Source organism: Pseudophryne corroboree, chromosome 1, assembly GCF_028390025.1.
Source record: "Pseudophryne corroboree isolate aPseCor3 chromosome 1, aPseCor3.hap2, whole genome shotgun sequence".
Lineage (NCBI taxonomy): Eukaryota > Metazoa > Chordata > Amphibia > Anura > Myobatrachidae > Pseudophryne > Pseudophryne corroboree.
Genome location: NC_086444.1, coordinates 668906452 through 668926178, shown reverse-complemented (window position 1 = coordinate 668926178; position 19727 = coordinate 668906452). Strand labels below are relative to the sequence as shown.

General features: G+C 48.0%; 1 protein-coding gene and 2 pseudogenes across 1 annotated transcript in view; 1 reads left to right on the top strand and 2 right to left on the bottom strand.

Moving 5' to 3' along the window:
• Nucleotides 1–19727, top strand: part of UPF1 (UPF1 RNA helicase and ATPase) — a 477022-nt gene that overhangs the window by 198100 nt on the left and 259195 nt on the right. Inside the window, exons 9-10 of the mRNA XM_063955016.1 lie at nt 8371–8479; nt 8584–8743. Coding sequence (XP_063811086.1) covers nt 8371–8479; nt 8584–8743 — 269 coding nt within the window. The remainder of the gene's footprint in view (nt 1–8370; nt 8480–8583; nt 8744–19727) is intronic.
• LOC134953002 (5S ribosomal RNA) lies at nt 3336–3453 on the bottom strand (annotated as a pseudogene).
• Nucleotides 4851–4969, bottom strand: LOC134945165 (5S ribosomal RNA; annotated as a pseudogene).

The window sequence follows — 19727 nt, the reverse complement described above, 5'->3', positions numbered from 1 at the left end:
TGCCGGAGTTGTCCTTAGTGCATGAGTGCTGGCAGAGTCCTCAGTGCAGGTGTGCCAGCAGTGTTGGCAATGCGGGAGTGCTGGAGGTGTCTTCAGTGGTGCCGGCAGTATGGGAGTGCTGGAAGTGTCCTCGGTGCAGGTGTGTCTGCAGTGTGGGAGGTGTCCTCAGTGCTGGCAGTGTCCCCAGTGCAGGGTATCTGCAGTGTTGGCAGTGTGGGAGTGCTGGCAGTGTCCTCAGTGCAGGGTTGCCGGCAGTGTTGGCAATGCGTGAGTACTGGCGGTGTCCCCAGTGCAGGAGTGCTGGCAGAGTCCCCAGTGCAGGAGTGCTGGCAGAGTCCCCAGTGCAGGAGTGCTGGCAGAGTCCCCAGTGCAGGAGTGCTGGCAGAGTCCCCGGTGCAGGAGTGCTGGCAGAGTCCCCGGTGCAGGAGTGCTGGCAGAGTCCCCGGTGCAGGAGTGCTGGCAGAGTCCCCGGTGCAGGAGTGCTGGCAGAGTCCCCGGTGCAGGAGTGCTGGCAGAGTCCCCGGTGCAGGAGTGCTGGCAGAGTCCCCGGTGCAGGAGTGCTGGCAGAGTCCCCGGTGCAGGAGTGCTGGCAGAGTCCCCGGTGCAGGAGTGCTGGCAGAGTCCCCGGTGCAGGAGTGCTGGCAGAGTCCCCGGTGCAGGAGTGCTGGCAGAGTCCCCGGTGCAGGAGTGCTGGCAGAGTCCCCGGTGCAGGAGTGCTGGCAGAGTCCCCGGTGCAGGAGTGCTGGCAGAGTCCCCGGTGCAGGAGTGCTGGCAGAGTCCCCGGTGCAGGAGTGCTGGCAGAGTCCCCGGTGCAGGAGTGCTGGCAGAGTCCCCGGTGCAGGAGTGCTGGCGGTAGCCTCGGTGCATGAGTTCAGGGATGCGGCAGTGTGGGAGTGCCGGAAGTGTCCTCAGTGCAGGAGTGTCGGCAATGCGGGAGTGCTGGAAGTAGTCCTCAGTGCAGGAGTTCAGCGGTGCCAGCAGTTTCAGCAGTATGGGCGGTGGTGTCGGCAGTGCGGGCGGCGCTATTAGCGCAGTGGGGGCATCTATCTTGGCCATTGTAGCCTATGCGGAAATATACATTATGGTAAGAACTTACCGTTGATAACAGTATTTCTCCTATGTCCACAGGTTTCCGCAGGATAACATTGGGATATGATGGAGCGTCAGCAGATTGGCACCAAACGATCACAAGCTTTAAGTCCTCCCAGGATGCAACGGGTTCGTCCATATATCCCTGCCCACTGGCTCAGGCAAATCGGTTGTATTCCAAAGCATTTAGGCCAGGAGCATTATGTAGAACCCTATTCAGGCGAGAAGAACGCACATGCACACCCTTCCATGCAAGAGGGAAGAGTTTAGTGAGTATAAAGATTCTCAAATCAGGTGCGTCAGGGTGGGATCGCTGTGGAAACCTGTGGACGATATTTCTCCGGCAGGGTCCACAGGATAACATTGGGGCTTCCCAAAGCAATTTTTAGTGGTGGGGACGCTCCTGATTAGATAGGAGAACCTCACGCCCGAATTCAGCATCATGAGAGGCAAAAGTATTCAAGGCATAATGTCTATTGAATGTGTTATTGGAAGACCATGTGGCTGCCTTACATATCTGTTCTGCTGAAGCACAATGTTGTGCTGCCCATGAAATACCTACCTTACGTGTAGAGTGAGCAGAGACATTAGCCGGAACAGGGAGATCAGCTTGAGAACATGCTTCTGAAATCGTCATTCGAAGCCATCTTGCTAGCGTCTGATTAGTAGCAGGCCATCCCCTCTTGTGAAATCCGTAGAAGATGAAGAGAGAATCTGTCTTTCTGATGGCACTGGTATGATCCACGTAGATCCTTAATGGCCGGACTACGTCCAGCAACGCATCTCCCGCAGAAAATCCTGATTCCTGAAAAACCAGGACTACAATTTCTTCATTAAAGTGGAATCTAGACCCCACCTTAGGAAGATACCCAGACCTAGTTCTGAAAACTATTTTATCTGGATAAACATCAGACAAGGAGATTAACATGACCGTGCTCCTAAATCTGACACTCTTCTAGCTGATGCCATAGTCAGAAGGAAGAGAACTTAAGCTGTCAACCATTTAAAATCCACTTTATTTAGTGGTTCAAACAAGCAACTTGAAGGGCTTTGAGGACTAGACTTAACTCCCCAGGCACTGTAGTTAGGAACAAAGGGAGGTTGAATGCGCAGCATTCCCTGGAAAAAAGTACGCACATCCTGCAATTTGGCAATTTTTCTTTCGGAACCGTATAGTCAATGCTGACACTTGCCTTCTCGAGGAAGCCACCCTTAAACCTTTATCCATTCCTGCCTGAAGGATGTTAGAACCCTGGAAACTCTGAAAGATTTCGGGTCCATACCTCTTCCATTGCACCAGTGAATATAATCTTGCTATATTTGGTGATCAATACGAGCCAAGGAAGTTTCCTTGTGAGTATCCTCTGGACTTCAGGATATAAACTTCAAGAGCCACGCCGTCAAGACAGTCGATCCAGATATCTGTGATAACAAGGGCCCCGCATTAGTAGATCTGGGCGTAGAGGAAACAGAAATGGCATTCGACATTTTTCGCGGATCTGTGTACCAACGCCTTCTGGGCCAAGCCGGAGCTATTAGAATCCCTGCCTCCTTGTTGTATTTTCCTCACTATCCTGGGTAGCAGGATGATTTGCAAAATCATAATAAGTGAAATGAAATTCCCATTAAAAAGACGTCCACAAAGATCACTCCCTGATCCTTTGTTCCTGAGCCAATTATGGGTTCTCTGTTGTTCAGATGGGACTCAATGAGATCTATCTCTGGCCATCCCCACTTGTCTACCTGAGCCTGAAATGACTTTAGGGTGCAAAGCCCATTCGCTTACGTGAATGGCGTGTCGACTGAGAAATCTGCTCTTCAATTTAGGACTCCCGGAACAAACATTGTGGACAAGGCTGGAAGATGGAGTTCTGCACACTTTAGTATGTGACTTACCTTTTTCCTTGCTGTTTAGCTGCGTGTTCCTCTCTGAAGGCTGAGGTACACTACTGCCATTTCCTTGTCCTTGCGAATCTGGACCGGTTTTCATTTAGGAGTGTCCCATGCCTGAATCAGGACCCAATATATGGCCTGAAGTGCTAACAGGTTTATTAACTTTCTTCTGTGGACCATAGTCCCCAGAATCATAATTTTCCGGACAATGGCCCCCACAGCCCTGAAGACTGGCATTTGTTGTCAGACTCTCCCACTTTGATATCCAAAAGGGTGTCCTCTGGTCTAGATGGAATGTCTGTAGTCCCAAGGCTACTGCCTTTTCTGCCAGTACCACGTACTTGTTTGTGTTATACGGACAGCACCTGGTGTTCCCAGGTGGGCTCCCATCCAAGTACCTACCAGGCCCCACACTGCTAAGCTTGCAAGATCAGATAAGATTGGGCATATCAGTGTGGTATGGCTGTAGATGGTTATTGTCCATCTGGCCCACCTACACCCCCTGGTATTCACAGGTGGTCTCTTATCAGAGAATTTAACCAGGCACAACACTGCTTAACTAACAACATCAAATGAGATTGGGCATATCCAGTGTGATGCGGCTGTAGATGGAAACAGATGCTGGAGAGGTCTTGAGTGGAATTGTGCCACTCCACCATATCTATTCACCATCAAACCCATCATTCGCATTGCTGCGTGAATTGATATTGTTTGACTGTGTAACATCTCCTGAGTCCTTAACTGCACCTTGAATATCTTGTTCCGAGGTAACTATGCAGACTTGAATTCAGTACAGCCCCACGGTGAGTCATCTGTTACGGAACCAGAGATGATTTTGCCAATTTATGAACCACCCGTGCCTCTGTAGAAAAGTTCTTGTGTTGTAGATGGCACAGAACTTTTCCTGTATTTGTGCCAGGTTAAAAAGGTTGTCAAGGTATGGCAATTTTTTTATCCCCTGCTAGCGGAGATAAACTGCCATAATCATTTTGGTAAATACTCTGGGGCTGTGGCTAACCCAAAGGTTAACGCCTAAAACTGAAATGTTGCTGAAGGATAGTAACCTTGAGATAACACTGATGGACAGTGCTATAGGAGCCTGAAAAGTAAGTTTCCTGACTTATCCAGGAATACTATGTATTCTACTGGCTCCCCACCAAACTATGGAGTGCCATGTCTCCATGTGAACCGTGGTACCCAAATTTATCTGTTTAGACTTTTTGAGATTGAGAATGGGGCGAAGGATCCTTTTTTTTTGACCCAGGTTGGAGTTAACCCCCCCCCCCCCCAATTGTGCATGGGTTATCAGAATGACTATTCCTAACCAAAGCAACTTTTGAACTGCTTCATGCAAATCCCTCGCCTACGCCTCTACCCGAGACAGGCTGAAAAAGAAGAACCTTCGAGGAGGATGCTTCTAGAAGGGAAAGCATAACCTAGAGATACCGCTTCTTGCACCCAGGCATCTGTTTGTAGACTACTACCAGATTTGTGCAAACTGAAGAAGTCAGCCCCCTTCTGGTTTGGAAACTGGCCCTCTTGGGGCTGTTACGTTCCTTTGTGACCGACAAGGCCGAAACTGGACCCCTAGGTTTGGGTTATATGTGGAAGGAAACGTGACCTTCTTGGAGTCTGTTTCTGACTCCAGAATAACTTAACTCCTTCCCAAACAGAAACTTCCAGCCAAGGCAAAGTTTCCAGAACCTTCTTTGATTCTGAATCAGCTTTCCATGTATGTAAGCCAAACTGCTCTACGAGCAGCTATTGTTATTGCTGATGCCCTAGATCATTAGTGTCCATATGAGCTATATGGGATTCTTCCTCCCTTGCAGATGCTGAAACCTGTCTTCCAGTACCTCAGCCAAATGTACCTACAGCACCTGGTATTTCAAGGTGGTCTCCTCTCCAAGACCTAACCAGGCCCAACACTGCTTAACTTCCAAGATCTAGTGAGATTGGGCCTATCCAGTGTGGTGTGGCCGTAGGTTGCGAGGTGAAGTCATGGCTGGCCTTATGACTGCCCCAGACAAAGACAATATGTTTTTTTTGAAAACTATTCCTCTTTTGACGGCAGATGCCATATAGATTTTTGCACTATCAATGACATGCGTATCTATTTTGGGAGGCACTTCCCTATTTTAAACAGTCCCCAGCTGGAAAAAGATATTAGAATCCCATTTACCGGGAATTCTATTTTATTGGGTGTAACCCAAGCCTTTTTCCTGAATTCTGCCCTCGTGAGGAGGCCCTTTTTGGAACGTTGAAACACGTGCCTTATTTTTAACCCAGGCTCTACTGCCTCTATTGACAGAATAGCCTTTTCTGCTCCCATTTATTCAGCTTATTCATTTAGCTGATACCTTTTACCTGTTCTTCGTATGCTGAAGTAGAGTATATAGAGCTTTCATCGTCTGATGAATATCATGTGTAGCCTGTGAAGTCGATTATTTATTTACATTCGGTTCATCAGCTTGTCTTCTTGGAGAAGCTGTTGGGATATACCGTAGGTAGTGAGCTGCATGTATGGGTTAATAGTGCACCCTATTTCTGGTATTGAAGCTGTAAAAATTTACTTTTCAGCAAAACTGGGCAAGGTCTGTGCAAACATTGCCCTAATGGGTCTATCTATATCTGATGTAGACCAGGGATGTATTATGCTAAACAGCAACCATTTTACACATAAACCATCTTGTAGATCATAGAGGATAATACAGTTTTTGCAAAACAACAAGATATGAGTGTTGGTGTTACTGTAAATGTACCCTTGTCACCGTTGCCGCTTTTTGACATGATAAATAATCAGCACTTTCACAGTGTACCACACAATTTGTGACTGTAACCACCGTATATTTCTAAAGTGATATCAATGTGACCCTCCCATGCACTTGCATTGAGGATTAGAAGATCAACCGACAATCATTTATAGTAAGTCCGCAATCACACTAGCAGTCAGTCACATGTTATATATTATGAACATATTATCAACTACAAACACATTTCAAAGTATGTAGGAGTACATATTACTGAATGCTGTTCTATACAGATCTTTAATGTATTCAGACGCATTGCGTAGAAAACCACACAGACTCGTATGCAATAGGCACTAAAGTTAACTATTCATACTGACAAAAAAGTAGATAGAAATTTAGTGCTGTATAACCCGTATTCAGTAGAGTAGGATACAGGGAGACTCATCCCACTTCCAGGATCGATCAATACGTTAGCAAACGGTGAGTGGATCCAGACGCTACTAGTGTACACTGCTGCTCCGGGAACTCTTAGTGAACACAGACGCACTGTGCAAGCAGACGTACCGGTCATACTCTCCTCGCGGTAGCGCTTAGTGTACACAGACGCAGCGGCCTATGCTGCGACTAAGACCCCTCGTGGTAGCGTCTGAGACGGAAGTGAGTTCATGGCGGGAGACCGGCAGAAACTGGTCATGAATTGGGGGGAGGGGCGACCAGGAGAGCGTCTAACTCGCCATGCTGACATCAACCCTAGGGATCGCAGCCTCATACTAATCCTGGTGCTTATGATCCCTAAGGCCTAGCGCTGGAGCACCCGTGGTGGCGGCGCGCCAGCTACTGTTTGGTAGTCTCCTCCCAATACAGTGCGGCTGTGTCCGTTATTCCCCTTCTAAGTGGGACCGATGCTTTACCTTCTCCCCGTGCTCCGGCCACAGCCTGGTAACGTCTGCTGGACCTGCTAGTTATATCCAACACAGAAGCCCATCAAGACAGCACTTGTACTGTGGGTAAGCGTTGTTGCGACCCGGCGGAGAGTTGTTGGAGCAACTCTTTCCAATATGCGTGTATGACACTGTTAGGAAAGATTACTCAAAAAAACGTAGTAAGACTATAAAAATAAAGTAATAAAGCTTAGGGCTGCCAAACAGCAGCAGCCCTGTGACCATGGTCCGGCTCCTGCCGCACCAAACAAAAAATTGATTTGCATGAGCCAGTGGGCGGGGTTATATGGACGAGCCCGTTGTATCCTGGAAGGACTTAAAGCTTGTGATCGTTTGGTGCCAATCCGCTGTCGCTCCATCATATCCCAATGTTATCCTGTGGATAACCTGTGGACCCTGCCAAAGAAACGCTGATTGTCTGAGAGCCGTGACAGACAGCTTTCTCAGCCAATCAGTGGCCTTCCATAGGTTACTATGGAGACCAGCGTCCGAGGCAAAACCTCAGGATCCGACAGTGGAATCCTGGGGTTTTTCCTCGATTGGGGATCCGGGGCAGGCAGGGACATCCGAGCTGTGGCTTTGATGGCCCCGGATCCCCTAGGTTCGGGGACCGAACCCGCTCATTTCTAGTAATATATAATCCTGCTGTATTTTCATTGCAAGCAAAATAAAAAAATGGATTTGCACACCTTGATTCTAAGTGCTACATGATACAGGTTGAGTATCCCATATCCAAATATTCCGAAATACGGAATTTTAAGAGTGAGACTGAGATAATGAAACCTTTGTTTTCTGATGGCTCAATGTACACAAACTTTGTTTAATACACAAAGTTATTAAATATAATGTATTAAATGACCTTCAGGCTGTGTGTATAAGGTGTATATGAAACATAAATGAATTGTGTGAATGTACACACACTTTGTTTAATGCACAAAGTAATTAAAAATATTGGCTAAAATGACCTTCAGGCTGTGTGTATAAGGTGTATATGAAACATAAATGCATTCTGTGCTTAGACTTAGGTCCCATCACCATGATGTCTCATTATGGTATGCAATTATTCCAAAATACGGAAAAATCCGTTATCCAAAATACTTCTGGTCCCGAGCATTTTGGATAAGGGATACTCAACCTGTATATTCAAAAGGTGCAATTTGCATCAGCTCTGAATCTAAGCTGGAGTTGTTGCAATTCTACCGACTGCGACTCTGACTCCACAGCCCTGATCATGTGTATATAAAATCTCTTACAGATAGGAGGGGTTTAGCAACTTTGAGACTTAAATTGTAGCGATCTGTTGGTCAAGTGTCTGGTGAGTGGAACTTCACATTGGGATGTACAGAGGATACTGTATCTTATGTGAAATTTCAAGAAATAAGATTGTACATCTTGCATAGATTTCTTCACTCAACTCCATTGTGTGAATCATACAGGTCATTCTGGCTTAGACTGCGTTTGCCATAGGATTCATAGACTTTATATTACTGTGTGGGAGTAAATTCAACTTTCCTCAGATGATTTCCTTGGTTTGTCTATTTGACATACCATTAAAAAAAAAGAGCTTGTGTAAGCATATATTTAAATACTGATTTTAATGTGACAACGTTGTTTTGGGTAATTACAAAATCATATTTGCTTCATTTAGTGCCGCTTATAGTATAAAGTGTGTTAAATTACTTAATAGAGTTCTTCAGATTACGGTGATGAAATTGCCATAGAGTTGAGAAGCAGTGTTGGTGCTCCAGTGGAAGTAACTCACAATTTTCAAGTGGATTTTGTGTGGAAGTCAACGTCCTTCGACAGGTATGTTACTTTGAATATATAAGCCTAAATTATTACATTTCACAAAACTGTCCTTGGTTGTATATTAAATATATTTGTTCACTGACCTTCTTTATCTTAACTAGAATGCAGAGTGCATTGAAGACCTTTGCTGTAGACGAAACTTCAGTTTCTGGGTACATATATCATAAACTTCTGGGTCATGAAGTGGAAGATGTAATTATTAAGTGTCAGCTTCCAAAGAGGTTCACAGCGCAAGGGCTACCAGATCTCAACCATTCACAGGTAAATAAATATAGATATACAGTGTGTGTGTGTATGTATGTATGTATATATATATATATAGAGAGAGATCTGAATCTGAGTGTTATGAGTTTTTGCTTTTATCATACTGTACATCAAATTGGGGTAGTGCTGGAAATATGGTGTATACAGGTATGTGATGCAGTGTGGTTCCCAACCTGTATCCAGCAGCCTACAGTAGTGGTTGGTCATGTTTTGTGGATTTCTGTAATCATGCACAGGTAAATTAATCTAATTTGCCTGCTCAGGAATGATCCTGCCTGTTTCCACAGACATAAATCACCATACAATGACCTGATGGGTGGTGCTTGAGGGTTGAGGTTGTCATCCTCTGGCCTACAGGTCTGTTTTTTCAAAGTGTCAGAGGCAGGGTGTATTTCTCATACGTCCTAGAGGATGCTGGGGACGCTTCAAGAACCATGGGGTATAGACGGGATCCGCAGGAGACATGGGCACTTTAAGACTTTGAGTGGGTGTGAACTGGCTCCTCCCTCTATGCCCCTCCTCCAGACTCCAGGTGGCGCTGGTGCCCTGGGCAGCATATAACTCCTCAACAGAGACTGGCAAACGAATATATAAGTGCCCAGGCACTAGATTTAACCCCCGCCAGTATAAATATATGTAAGAAATAGCGGGGCTGAAGCGCGCCATTAAGGGGGCGGGGCTTACCCCTCACAGCTCATTTCAGCGCCCTTTTCTCCTCAGAGATGCTGGTCCTTCCAAAACACTGCTGTACAGATCACAGTGAAAAATGAGGGGGGGGGGGGGGGGGGGCACAGTTGTTTGGTGCATTATAAGTTAAAAATAAAAAGCACATTATATAATGAGCGCTGTGGAAATGAGCTGATAAACTCCTTTTGTGTTTCCCTGACAGAATGTACTGGGGTCTATCCCTTATAGCCAGTGTAATGTGTTTGGTACACGTGTGTTGGCATATCTGAAGCTGAGTGCTCTGCCACAAACGGTTGTGGGAATGACTCTGTCGGCACCGCCGACTCCTAATGGTACTTTGTACATGTGAATAAGTGTCAACATGTCAGTAGATGTATGTTCTTCCCAAGAGAAAACTATATGGGAGATAGACGTGTGGTGGTGACCCTGTCGGCACCAACAATATCTGACTGGGTAAAAATTGGCATGATAATGTGATGCATATCAGAAAGGGCTATACCTATTTGTATATGTATGTATAGTAAGGTTGCATAGGTCTGTGGCACGAACATAGACGTAGTAATGTTTATGGAGGGTGTCCTATTTATAGAATAGATTTCTCTCAGACCCCTCGGGATCGCAAAAAATTTATTTTGCCCAGTTACTACTCCCGGAGATCGACACGAATACTGTTTCTTATGTCAATACAAAATGGTGCGGAGATACCTTATTGGCGCAAAGACTAAGCCGCAGCTGTCTTCTATCTTGGTTATACCCAATAACCAGCAATAAATATCAAGAAAAAAGGTTGTGGTTGATAGAAAACTTGCGCGCTAAGTGTTAAAATCACCCAAAAGTGTCGCAGTTAACAAATTCCTACCTCAGGATGGTTCAAATCGATTTGATGAGATTAGTTCCCATTAGTGGGATGCACATGGATATATAGGAATAAAAGAGAGTTACCCCTTTTCCACTTACGAGCACGGGTCGCAGCCGGGAGCCTGACACGGGAGCTGCCCCCTGCTGCGACCCGTGCTCGGCCCCTTTCCCATCAGCAGTCACAACCCGGCATATGCCGGGTTGGTGACGCTTCTAGTGACGCGGCAGGGGCGGCGCAGGGAGATCACATGATCTCCCAGCGCCGCCCTTCCATACAGTGTAAACGGGAGCCGTGTCACATCGACACGGCTCCCGTTTACACTACATCCCTACCCGGATCATTCCCGTGTCCTACCCAGGTAAATAGCCGGGTAGGATTCACGGGTCACTTGATCCGGGTTTACCCTTTTCCACTTGCAGAAAACACAGGTAAATGCGCGCCCCCGTGCATTTACACGTGTTTTTTGAGCTAGTGGAAAAGGGGTATAAGATGCTCCACATAGTGAAATATCGTTACATATATTAAATAGCTATACAGAAGGTGTTACAACAGCAAATATGGTGAATCCCTTCCTTTATCTACAAGGATAGGTAATGGAGGCTTTACCAGATAACTCTATTCTTCAAACGCAGAATAACATCAAATATCCCAAATGGTGTGTGGAAGGTGTCACGATAAGAAATATGGTTAATACCCTCGTTTATCCCAAAAAGATAAATAATGGACGCTTTACCAGATAGCTCTATATTTCTCTAACGTCCTAGTGGATGCTGGGGACTCCGAAAGGACCATGATGGGGACTCCGAAAGGACCGTGGGGAATAGCGGCTCCGCAGGAGACTGGGCACAAAGTAAAAGCTTTAGGACTAGCTGGTGTGCACTGGCTCCTCCCCCTATGACCCTCCTCCAAGCCTCAGTTAGGATTTTGTGCCCGAACGAGAAGGGTGCAATCTAGGTGGCTCTCCTGAGCTGCTTAGAGTAAAAGTTTAAATAGGTTTTTTATTTTCAGTGAGACCTGCTGGCAACAGGCTCACTGCATCGAGGGACTAAGGGGAGAAGAAGCGAACTCACCTGCGTGCAGAGTGGATTGGGCTTCTTAGGCTACTGGACATTAGCTCCAGAGGGACGATCACAGGCCCAGCCATGGATGGGTACCGGAGCCGCGCCGCCGGCCCCCTTACAGATGCTGAAGCAAGAAGAGGTCCATAAATCGGCGGCAGAAGACTTTCCTGTCTTCATAAGGTAGCGCACAGCACTGCAGCTGTGCGCCATTGCTCTCAGCACACTTCACACTTCGGTCACTGAGGGTGCAGGGCGCTGGGGGGGGGCGCCCTGGGAAGCAATGAATTTACCTTATTTGGCAAAAAATACATCACATATAGGTCCTGGGCTATATGGATGTATTTAACCCCTGCCAGTTTTCCAGAAAAAAGCGGGAGAAGAGCCCGCCGTGAAGGGGGCGGGGCCTATCTCCTCAGCACACAGCGCCATTTCTCTGACGTCCTAGTGGATGCTGGGGACTCCGTCAGGACCATGGGGATTAGCGGTTCCGCAGGAGACAGGGCACAAAAATAAAGCTTTAGGATCAGGTGGTGTGCACTGGCTCCTCCCCCTATGACCCTCCTCCAAGCCCCAGTTAGGTTTTTGTGCCCGTCCGAGCAGGGTGCAATCTAGGTGGCTCTCCTAAAGAGCTGCTTAGAAAAAGTTTTTAGGTTTTTTATTTTACAGTGAGTCCTGCTGGCAACAGGCTCACTGCAACGAGGGACTTAGGGGAGAAGAAGTGAACTCACCTGCGTGCAGGATGGATTGGCTTCTTAGGCTACTGGACACCATTAGCTCCAGAGGGATCGAACACAGGCCCAGCCATGGAGTCCGGTCCCGGAGCCGCGCCGCCGACCCCCTTGCAGATGCCGAAAAGTGAAGAGGTCCAGAAACCGGCGGCAGAAGACTTTTCAGTCTTCATGAGGTAGCGCACAGCACTGCAGCTGTGCGCCATTGTTGTCACACACTTCACACCAGCGGTCACTGAGGGTGCAGGGCGCTGTGGGGGGTGCCCTGGGCAGCAATGAAATACCTATACTGGCTAAAAGATACATCACATATAGCCCCTGGGGCTATATGGATGTATTTAACCCCTGCCAGGTCTCAGAAAAACGGGAGAAGAAGCCCGCCGAAAAGGGGGCGGGGCCTATTCTCCTCAGCACACAGCGCCATTTTCCCTCACAGAAATGCTGGTGGGAAGGCTCCCAGGCTCTCCCCTGCACTGCACTACAGAAACAGGGTTAAAACAGAGAGGGGGGGCACTTATTTGGCGATATGATTATATATGTTAAGATGCTATAAGGGAAAAACACTTATATAAAGGTTGTCCCTGTATAATTATAGCGTTTTGGTGTGTGCTGGCAAACTCTCCCTCTGTCTCTCCAAAGGGCTAGTGGGGTCCTGTCCTCTATCAGAGCATTCCCTGTGTGTGTGCTGTGTGTCGGTACGTGTGTGTCGACATGTATGAGGACGATGTTGGTGAGGAGGCGGAGCAATTGCCCGTAATGGTGATGTCACTCTCTAGGGAGTCGACACCGGAATGGATGGCTTATTTAAGGAATTACGTGATAATGTCAACACGCTGCAAGGTCGGTTGACGACATGAGACGGCCGGCAAACCAATTAGTACCTGTCCAGGCGTCTCAAACACCGTCAGGGGCGTTAAAACGTCTTTTTACCTCAGTCGGTCGACACAGACACGGACACTGACTCCAGTGTCGACGGTGAAGAAACAAACGTATTTTTCTTTTAGGGCCAGACGTTACTTGTTAAGGGCAATGAAGGAGGTGTTACATATTTCTGATACTACAAGTACCGCAAAAAAGGGTATTTTGTGGAGTGTGAAAAAACTACCTGTAGTTTTTCCTGAATCAGATAAATTAAATGAAGTGTGTGATGATGCGTGGGTTTCCCCCGATAGAAAATTATGGGCGGTATACCCTTTCCCGCCAGAAGTTAGGGCGCGTTGGGAAACACTCCTTAGGGTGGATAAGGCGCTCACACGCTTATCAAAACAAGTGGCGGTACCGTCTTCAGATAGGGCCGCCCTCAAGGAGCCAGCTGATAGGAGGCTGGAAAATATCCTAAAAAGTATATACACACATACTGGTGTTATACTGCGACCAGCGATCGCCTCAGCCTGGATGTGCAGCGCTGGGGTGGCTTGGTCGGATTCCCTGACTGAAAATATTGATACCCTTGACAGGGACAGTATTTTACTGACTATAGAGCATTTAAAGGATGCATTTCTATATATGCGAGATGCACAGAGGGATATTTGCACTCTGGCATCAAGAGTAAGTGCGATGTCCATATCTGCCAGAAGTTGTTTATGGACACGACAGTGGTCAGGTGATGCAGATTCCAAACGGCACATGGAAGTATTGCCGTTTAAAGGAGAAAAAGACAACGTCTTTTCAGCCTCAGTCCTTTCGTCCCCATAAGGGTAAGCGGTCAAAAGGCCAGTCATATCTGCCATGGGATAGAGGAAAGGGAAGAAGACTGCAGCAGGCAGCCCATTCCCAGGAACAGAAGCCCTCCACCGCTTCTGCCAAGTCCTCAGCATGACGCTGGGGCCGTACAAGCGGACTCAGGTGCGGTGGGGGGTCGTCTCAAGAGTTTCAGCACGCAGTGGGCTCACTCGCAAGTGGACCCCTGGATCCTACAAGTAGTATCCCAGGGGTACAGATTGGAAGTTCGAGACGTCTCCCCCTCGCAGGTTCCTGAAGTCTGCTTTACCAACGTCTCCCTCCGACAGGGAGGCAGTAGTGGAAACAATTCACAAGCTGTATTCTCAGCAGGTGATAATCAAAGTACCCCTCCTACAACAAGGAAAGGGGTATTATTCCACACTATATTGTGGTACTGAAGCCAGGCGGCTCGGTGAGACCTATTCTAAATCTGAAATATTTGAACACTTAAATAAAAAGGTTCAAATCAAGATGGAGTCACTCAGAGCAGTGATAGCGAACCAGGAAAAAGGGGACTATATGGTGTCCCAGGACAGATGCTTACCTCCATGTCCCAATTTGCCCTTCTCACCAAGGGTACCTCAGGTTCGTGGTACAGAACTGTCACTATCAGTTTCAGACGCTGCCGGTTGGATTGTCCACGGCACCCCGGGTCCTTACCAAGGTAATGGCCGAAATGATGATTCTTCTTCAAAGAAAATGGACGATCTCCTGTTAAGGGCAAGGTCCAGAGAACAGTTGGAGGTCGGAGTAGCACTATCTCAAGTAGTTCTACGACAGCACGGGTGGATTCTAAATATTCCAAAACCGCAGCTGTTTCCGACGACACGTCTGCTGTTCCTAGGGATGATTCTGGACACAGTCCAGAAAAAGGTGTTTCTCCCGGAGAAGAAAGCCAGGGAGTTATCCGAGCTAGTCAGGAACCTCCTAAAACCAGGAAAAGTGTCAGTGCATCATTGCACGAGGGTCCTGGGAAAAATGGTGGCTTCTTACGAAGCGATTCCATTTGGCAGATTTCACGCAAGAACTTTTCGGTGGGATCTGCTGGACAAATGGTCCGGATCGCATCTGCAGATGCATCAGCGGATAACCTTATCGCCACGGACAAGGGTGTCTCTTCTGTGGTGGTTGCAGAGTGCTCATCTGTTAGAGGGCCGCAGATTCGGCATACAGGACTGGGTCCTGGTGACCACGGATGCCAGTCTGAGAGGCTGGGGAGCGGTCACACAGGGAAGAAACTTCCAGGGAGTATGGTCAAGCCTGGAGATGTCTCTTCACATAAATATACTGGAGCTAAGAGCGATTTACAATGCTCTAAGCCTGGCAAAACCCCTGCTTCAGGGTCAGCCGGTGTTGATCCAGTCGGACAACATCACGGCAGTCGCCCACGTAAACAGACAGGGCGGCACAAGAAGCAGGAGAGCAATGGCAGAAGCTGCAAGGATTCTTCGCTGGGCGGAAGATCATGTGATAGCACTGTCAGCAGTGTTCATTCCGGGAGTGGACAACTGGGAAGCAGACTTCCTCAGCAGACACGATCTACACCCGGGAGAGTGGGGACTTCATCCAGAAGTCTTCCACATGATTGTGAACCGTTGGGAAAAACCAAAGGTGGATATGATGGCGTCTCGCCTCAACAAAAAACTGGACAGGTATTGCGCCAGGTCAAGAGACCCTCAGGCAATAGCTGTGGACGCTCTGGTAACACCGTGGGTGTTCCAGTCAGTGTATGTGTTTCCTCCTCTGCCTCTCATACCAAAAGTACTGAGAATTATACGGCAAAGGGGAGTAAGAACGATACTCGTGGCTCTGGATTGGCCAAGAAGAACTTGGTACCCGGAACTTCAGGAGATGCTCACGGAAGATCCGTGGCCTCTACCTCTAAGACGGGACCTGCTTCAGCAGGGACCGTGTCTATTTCAAGACTTACCGCGGCTGCGTTTGACGGCATGGCGGTTGAACGCCGAATTCTAAGGGAAAAAGGCATTCCGGAAGAGGTCATTCCTACACTGGTAAAAGCCAGGAAGGAGGTGACTGCACAACATTATCACCGCATTTGGAGAAAATATGTTGCGTGGTGTGAGGCCAGGAAGGCCCCCACGGAGGAATTTCAATTGGGTCGATTCCTACATTTCCTGCAAACAGGATTGTCTATGGGCCTCAAATTGGGGTCCATTAAGGTTCAAATTTCGGCCCTGTCGATTTTCTTCCAGAAAGAATTGGCTTCAGTTCCTGAAGTCCAGACTTTTGTAAAAGGAGTACTACATATACAGCCCCGGTTGTGCCCCCAGTGGCTCCGTGGGACCTTAATGTAGTTTTGGATTTTCTCAAATCCCATTGGTTTGAGCCACTCAAATCGGTGGATTTGAAATATCTTACATGGAAAGTAACCATGCTACTGGCCCTGGCTTCAGCCAGGAGAGTGTCAGAATTGGCGGCTTTATCGTATAAAAGCCCATATCTGATTTTCCATTCGGACAGGGCAGAACTGCGGAAGCGTCCTCAGTTTCTGCCTAAGGTGGTGTCAGCGTTTCACCTGAACCAGCCTATTGTGGTGCCTGCGGCTACTAGCGATTTGGAGGATTCCAAGTTGCTGGACGTTGTCAGGGCATTGAAAATATATATTTCAAGGACGGCTGGAGTCAGAAAATCTGACTCGCTGTTTATACTGTATGCACCCAACAAGCTGGGTGCTCCTGCTTCTAAGCAGACGATTGCTCGTTGGATTTGTAGCACAATTCAACTTGCACATTCTGTGGCAGGCCTGCCACAGCCTAAATCTGTCAAGGCCCATTCCACAAGGAAGGTGGGCTCATCCTGGGCGGCTGCCCGAGGGGTCTCGGCATTACAACTCTGCCGAGCAGCTACGTGGTCGGGGGAGAACACGTTTGTAAAATTCTACAAATTTGATACCCTGGCTAAAGAGGACCTGGAGTTCTCTCATTCGGTGCTGCAGAGTCATCCGCACTCTCCCGCCCGTTTGGGAGCTTTGGTATAATCCCCATGGTCCTGACGGAGTCCCCAGCATCCACTAGGACGTCAGAGAAAATAAGATTTTACTTACCGATAAATCTATTTCTCGTAGTCCGTAGTGGATGCTGGGCGCCCATCCCAAGTGCGGATTGTCTGCAATACTTGTACATAGTTATTGTTACAAAAAAATCGGGTTGTTATTGTTGTGAGCCGTCTGTTCAGAGGCTCCTACGTTTGTCATACTGTTAACTGGGTTCAGATCACAAGTTGTACGGTGTGATTGGTGTGGCTGGTATGAGTCTTACCCGGGATTCAAAATCCTTCCTTATTGTGTACGCTCGTCCGGGCACAGTATCCTAACTGAGGCTTGGAGGAGGGTCATAGGGGGAGGAGCCAGTGCACACCACCTGATCCTAAAGCTTTATTTTTGTGCCCTGTCTCCTGCGGAGCCGCTAATCCCCATGGTCCTGACGGAGTCCCCAGCATCCACTACGGACAACGAGAAATAGATTTATCGGTAAGTAAAATCTTATTTTTTCCCACACAGCTCCGCTGGTAGGAAGGCTCCCAGAATCTCCCCTGCATCCTGCAACTACAGAAACAGGGTAAAAAAGAGAGGGGGGCACTTATTTGGCAAAATAACAGATATAAGCAGCTATAAGGGATAGACACTTATTGTAAGGTTGTCCCTATACATATATAGCGCTCTGGTGTGTGCTGGCAAACTCTCCCTCTGTCTCCCCAAGGGGCTAAGTGGGTCCTGTCCTCTATCAGAGCATTCCCTGTGTGTGTGCTAGGTGTCGGTACGTGTGTGTCGACATGTATGAGGAGGAAAATGATGTGGAGGCGGAGCAATTGCCTATAATGGTGATGTCACCCCCTAGGGAGTCGACACCTGAATGGATGGCCGTAATTAAGGAATTACGTGACAGTGTCGGCACGTTACAGAAAACTGTTGACGACATGAGACAGCCGGCAGCTCAGTTAGTGCCTGTCCAGGCGTCTCAAACACAGTCAGGGGCTATTAAACGCCCGTTACCTCAGTGGGTCGACACGGACCCAGACACTGACTCCAGTGTCGACGGTGAAGAAACAAACGTATTTTCCAGTAGGGCCACACGTTACATGATCACGGCAATGAAGGAGGTTTTGCACATCTCTGATACTGCAAGTACCACAAAAAGGGGTATTATGTGGGGTGTGAAAAAACTACCCGTAGTTTTTCCTGAATCAGATGAATTGAATGAAGTGTGTGATGAAGCGTGGGTTACCCCCGACAAAAAACTGCTAATTTCTAAAAAAATTATTGGCACTATATCCCTTCCCACCAGAGGTTAGGGCTCGTTGGGAAACACCCCCTAGGGTGGATAAGGCGCTCACACGCTTATCAAAACAAGTGGCGTTACCGTCTCCAGAAACGGCCGCCCTTAAGGAGCCAGCAGATAGGAGGCTGGAAAATATCCTTAAAAGTATATACACTCATACTGGTGTTATACTGCGACCAGCAATCGCCTTAGCCTGGATGTGCAGTGCTGGGGTGGCTTGGTCGGATTCCCTGACTGAAAATATTGATACCCTGGACAGGGACAATATATTATTGACTATAGAGCATTTAAAGGATGCATTCCTATATATGCGAGATGCACAGAGAGACATTTGCACTCTGGCATCAAGAGTAAGTGCGATGTCCATTTCTGCCAGAAGAGGATTATGGACGCGACAGTGGTCAGGGGATGCGGATTCCAAATGGCATATGGAAGTATTGCAGTATAAAGGGGAGGAGTTATTTGGGGGCGGTCTATCGGACCTGGTGGCCACGGCAACGGCTGGGAAATCCACCTTTTTACCCCAAGTCACCTCGCAGCAGAAAAAGATACCGTCTTTTCAGGCTCAGTCCTTTCGTCCCCATAAGGGCAAGCGGGCAAAAGGCCACTCATATCTGCCCCGGGGCAGAGGAAGGGGAAAAAGACAGCTTCAGACAGACAGCTTCTTCCCACGAACAGAAGCCCTCCCCCGCTTCTGCCAAGTCCTCAGCATGACGCTGGGGCCTTACAAGCGGACTCAGGCACGGTGGGGGCCCGTCTCAAGAATTTCAGCGCGCAGTGGGCTCACTCGCAAGTGGACCCCTGGATCCTGCAGGTAGTATCTCAGGGGTACAAATTGGAATTCGAGACGTCTCCCCCTCACCGGTTCCTGAAGTCTGCTTTACCAACGTCTACCCCCGACAGGGAGGCGGTGTTGGAAGCCATTCACAAGCTGTATTCCCAGCAAGTGATAATCAAGGTACCCCTCCTACAACAGGGAAAGGGGTATTACTCCACGCTGTTGTGGTACCGAAGCCGGACGGCTCGGTGAGACCCATTTTAAATCTGAAAGCCTTGAACACTTACATAAAAAGGTTCAAGTTCAAGATGGAGTCACTCAGAGCAGTGATAGCGAACCTTGAAGAAGGGGACTACATGGTGTCTCTGGACATCAAGGATGCTTACCTCCATGTCCCAATTTGCCCTTCTCACCAAGGGTACCTCCGGTTTGTGGTACAGAACTGTCACTATCCGTTTCAGACGCTGCCGTTTGGATTGTCCACGGCACCCCGGGTCTTTACCAAGGTAATGGCCGAAATGATGATTCTTCTTCGAAGAAAAGGCGTCTTAATTATCCCTTACTTGGACGATCTCCTGATAAGGGCACGGTCCAGAGAACAGTTAGAGGTCGGAGTAGCACTATCTCAAATAGTACTACGACAGCACGGATGGATTCTAAATATTCCAAAATCGCAGCTGATTCCGACGACACGTCTGCTGTTCCTAGGGATGATTCTGGACACAGTACAGAAAAAGGTGTTTCTCCCGGAAGAGAAAGCCAGGGAGTTATCCGACCTAGTCAGGAAACTCCTAAGACCAGGCCAGGTATCCGTGCACAAGGGTCCTGGGAAAGATGGTGGCTTCTTA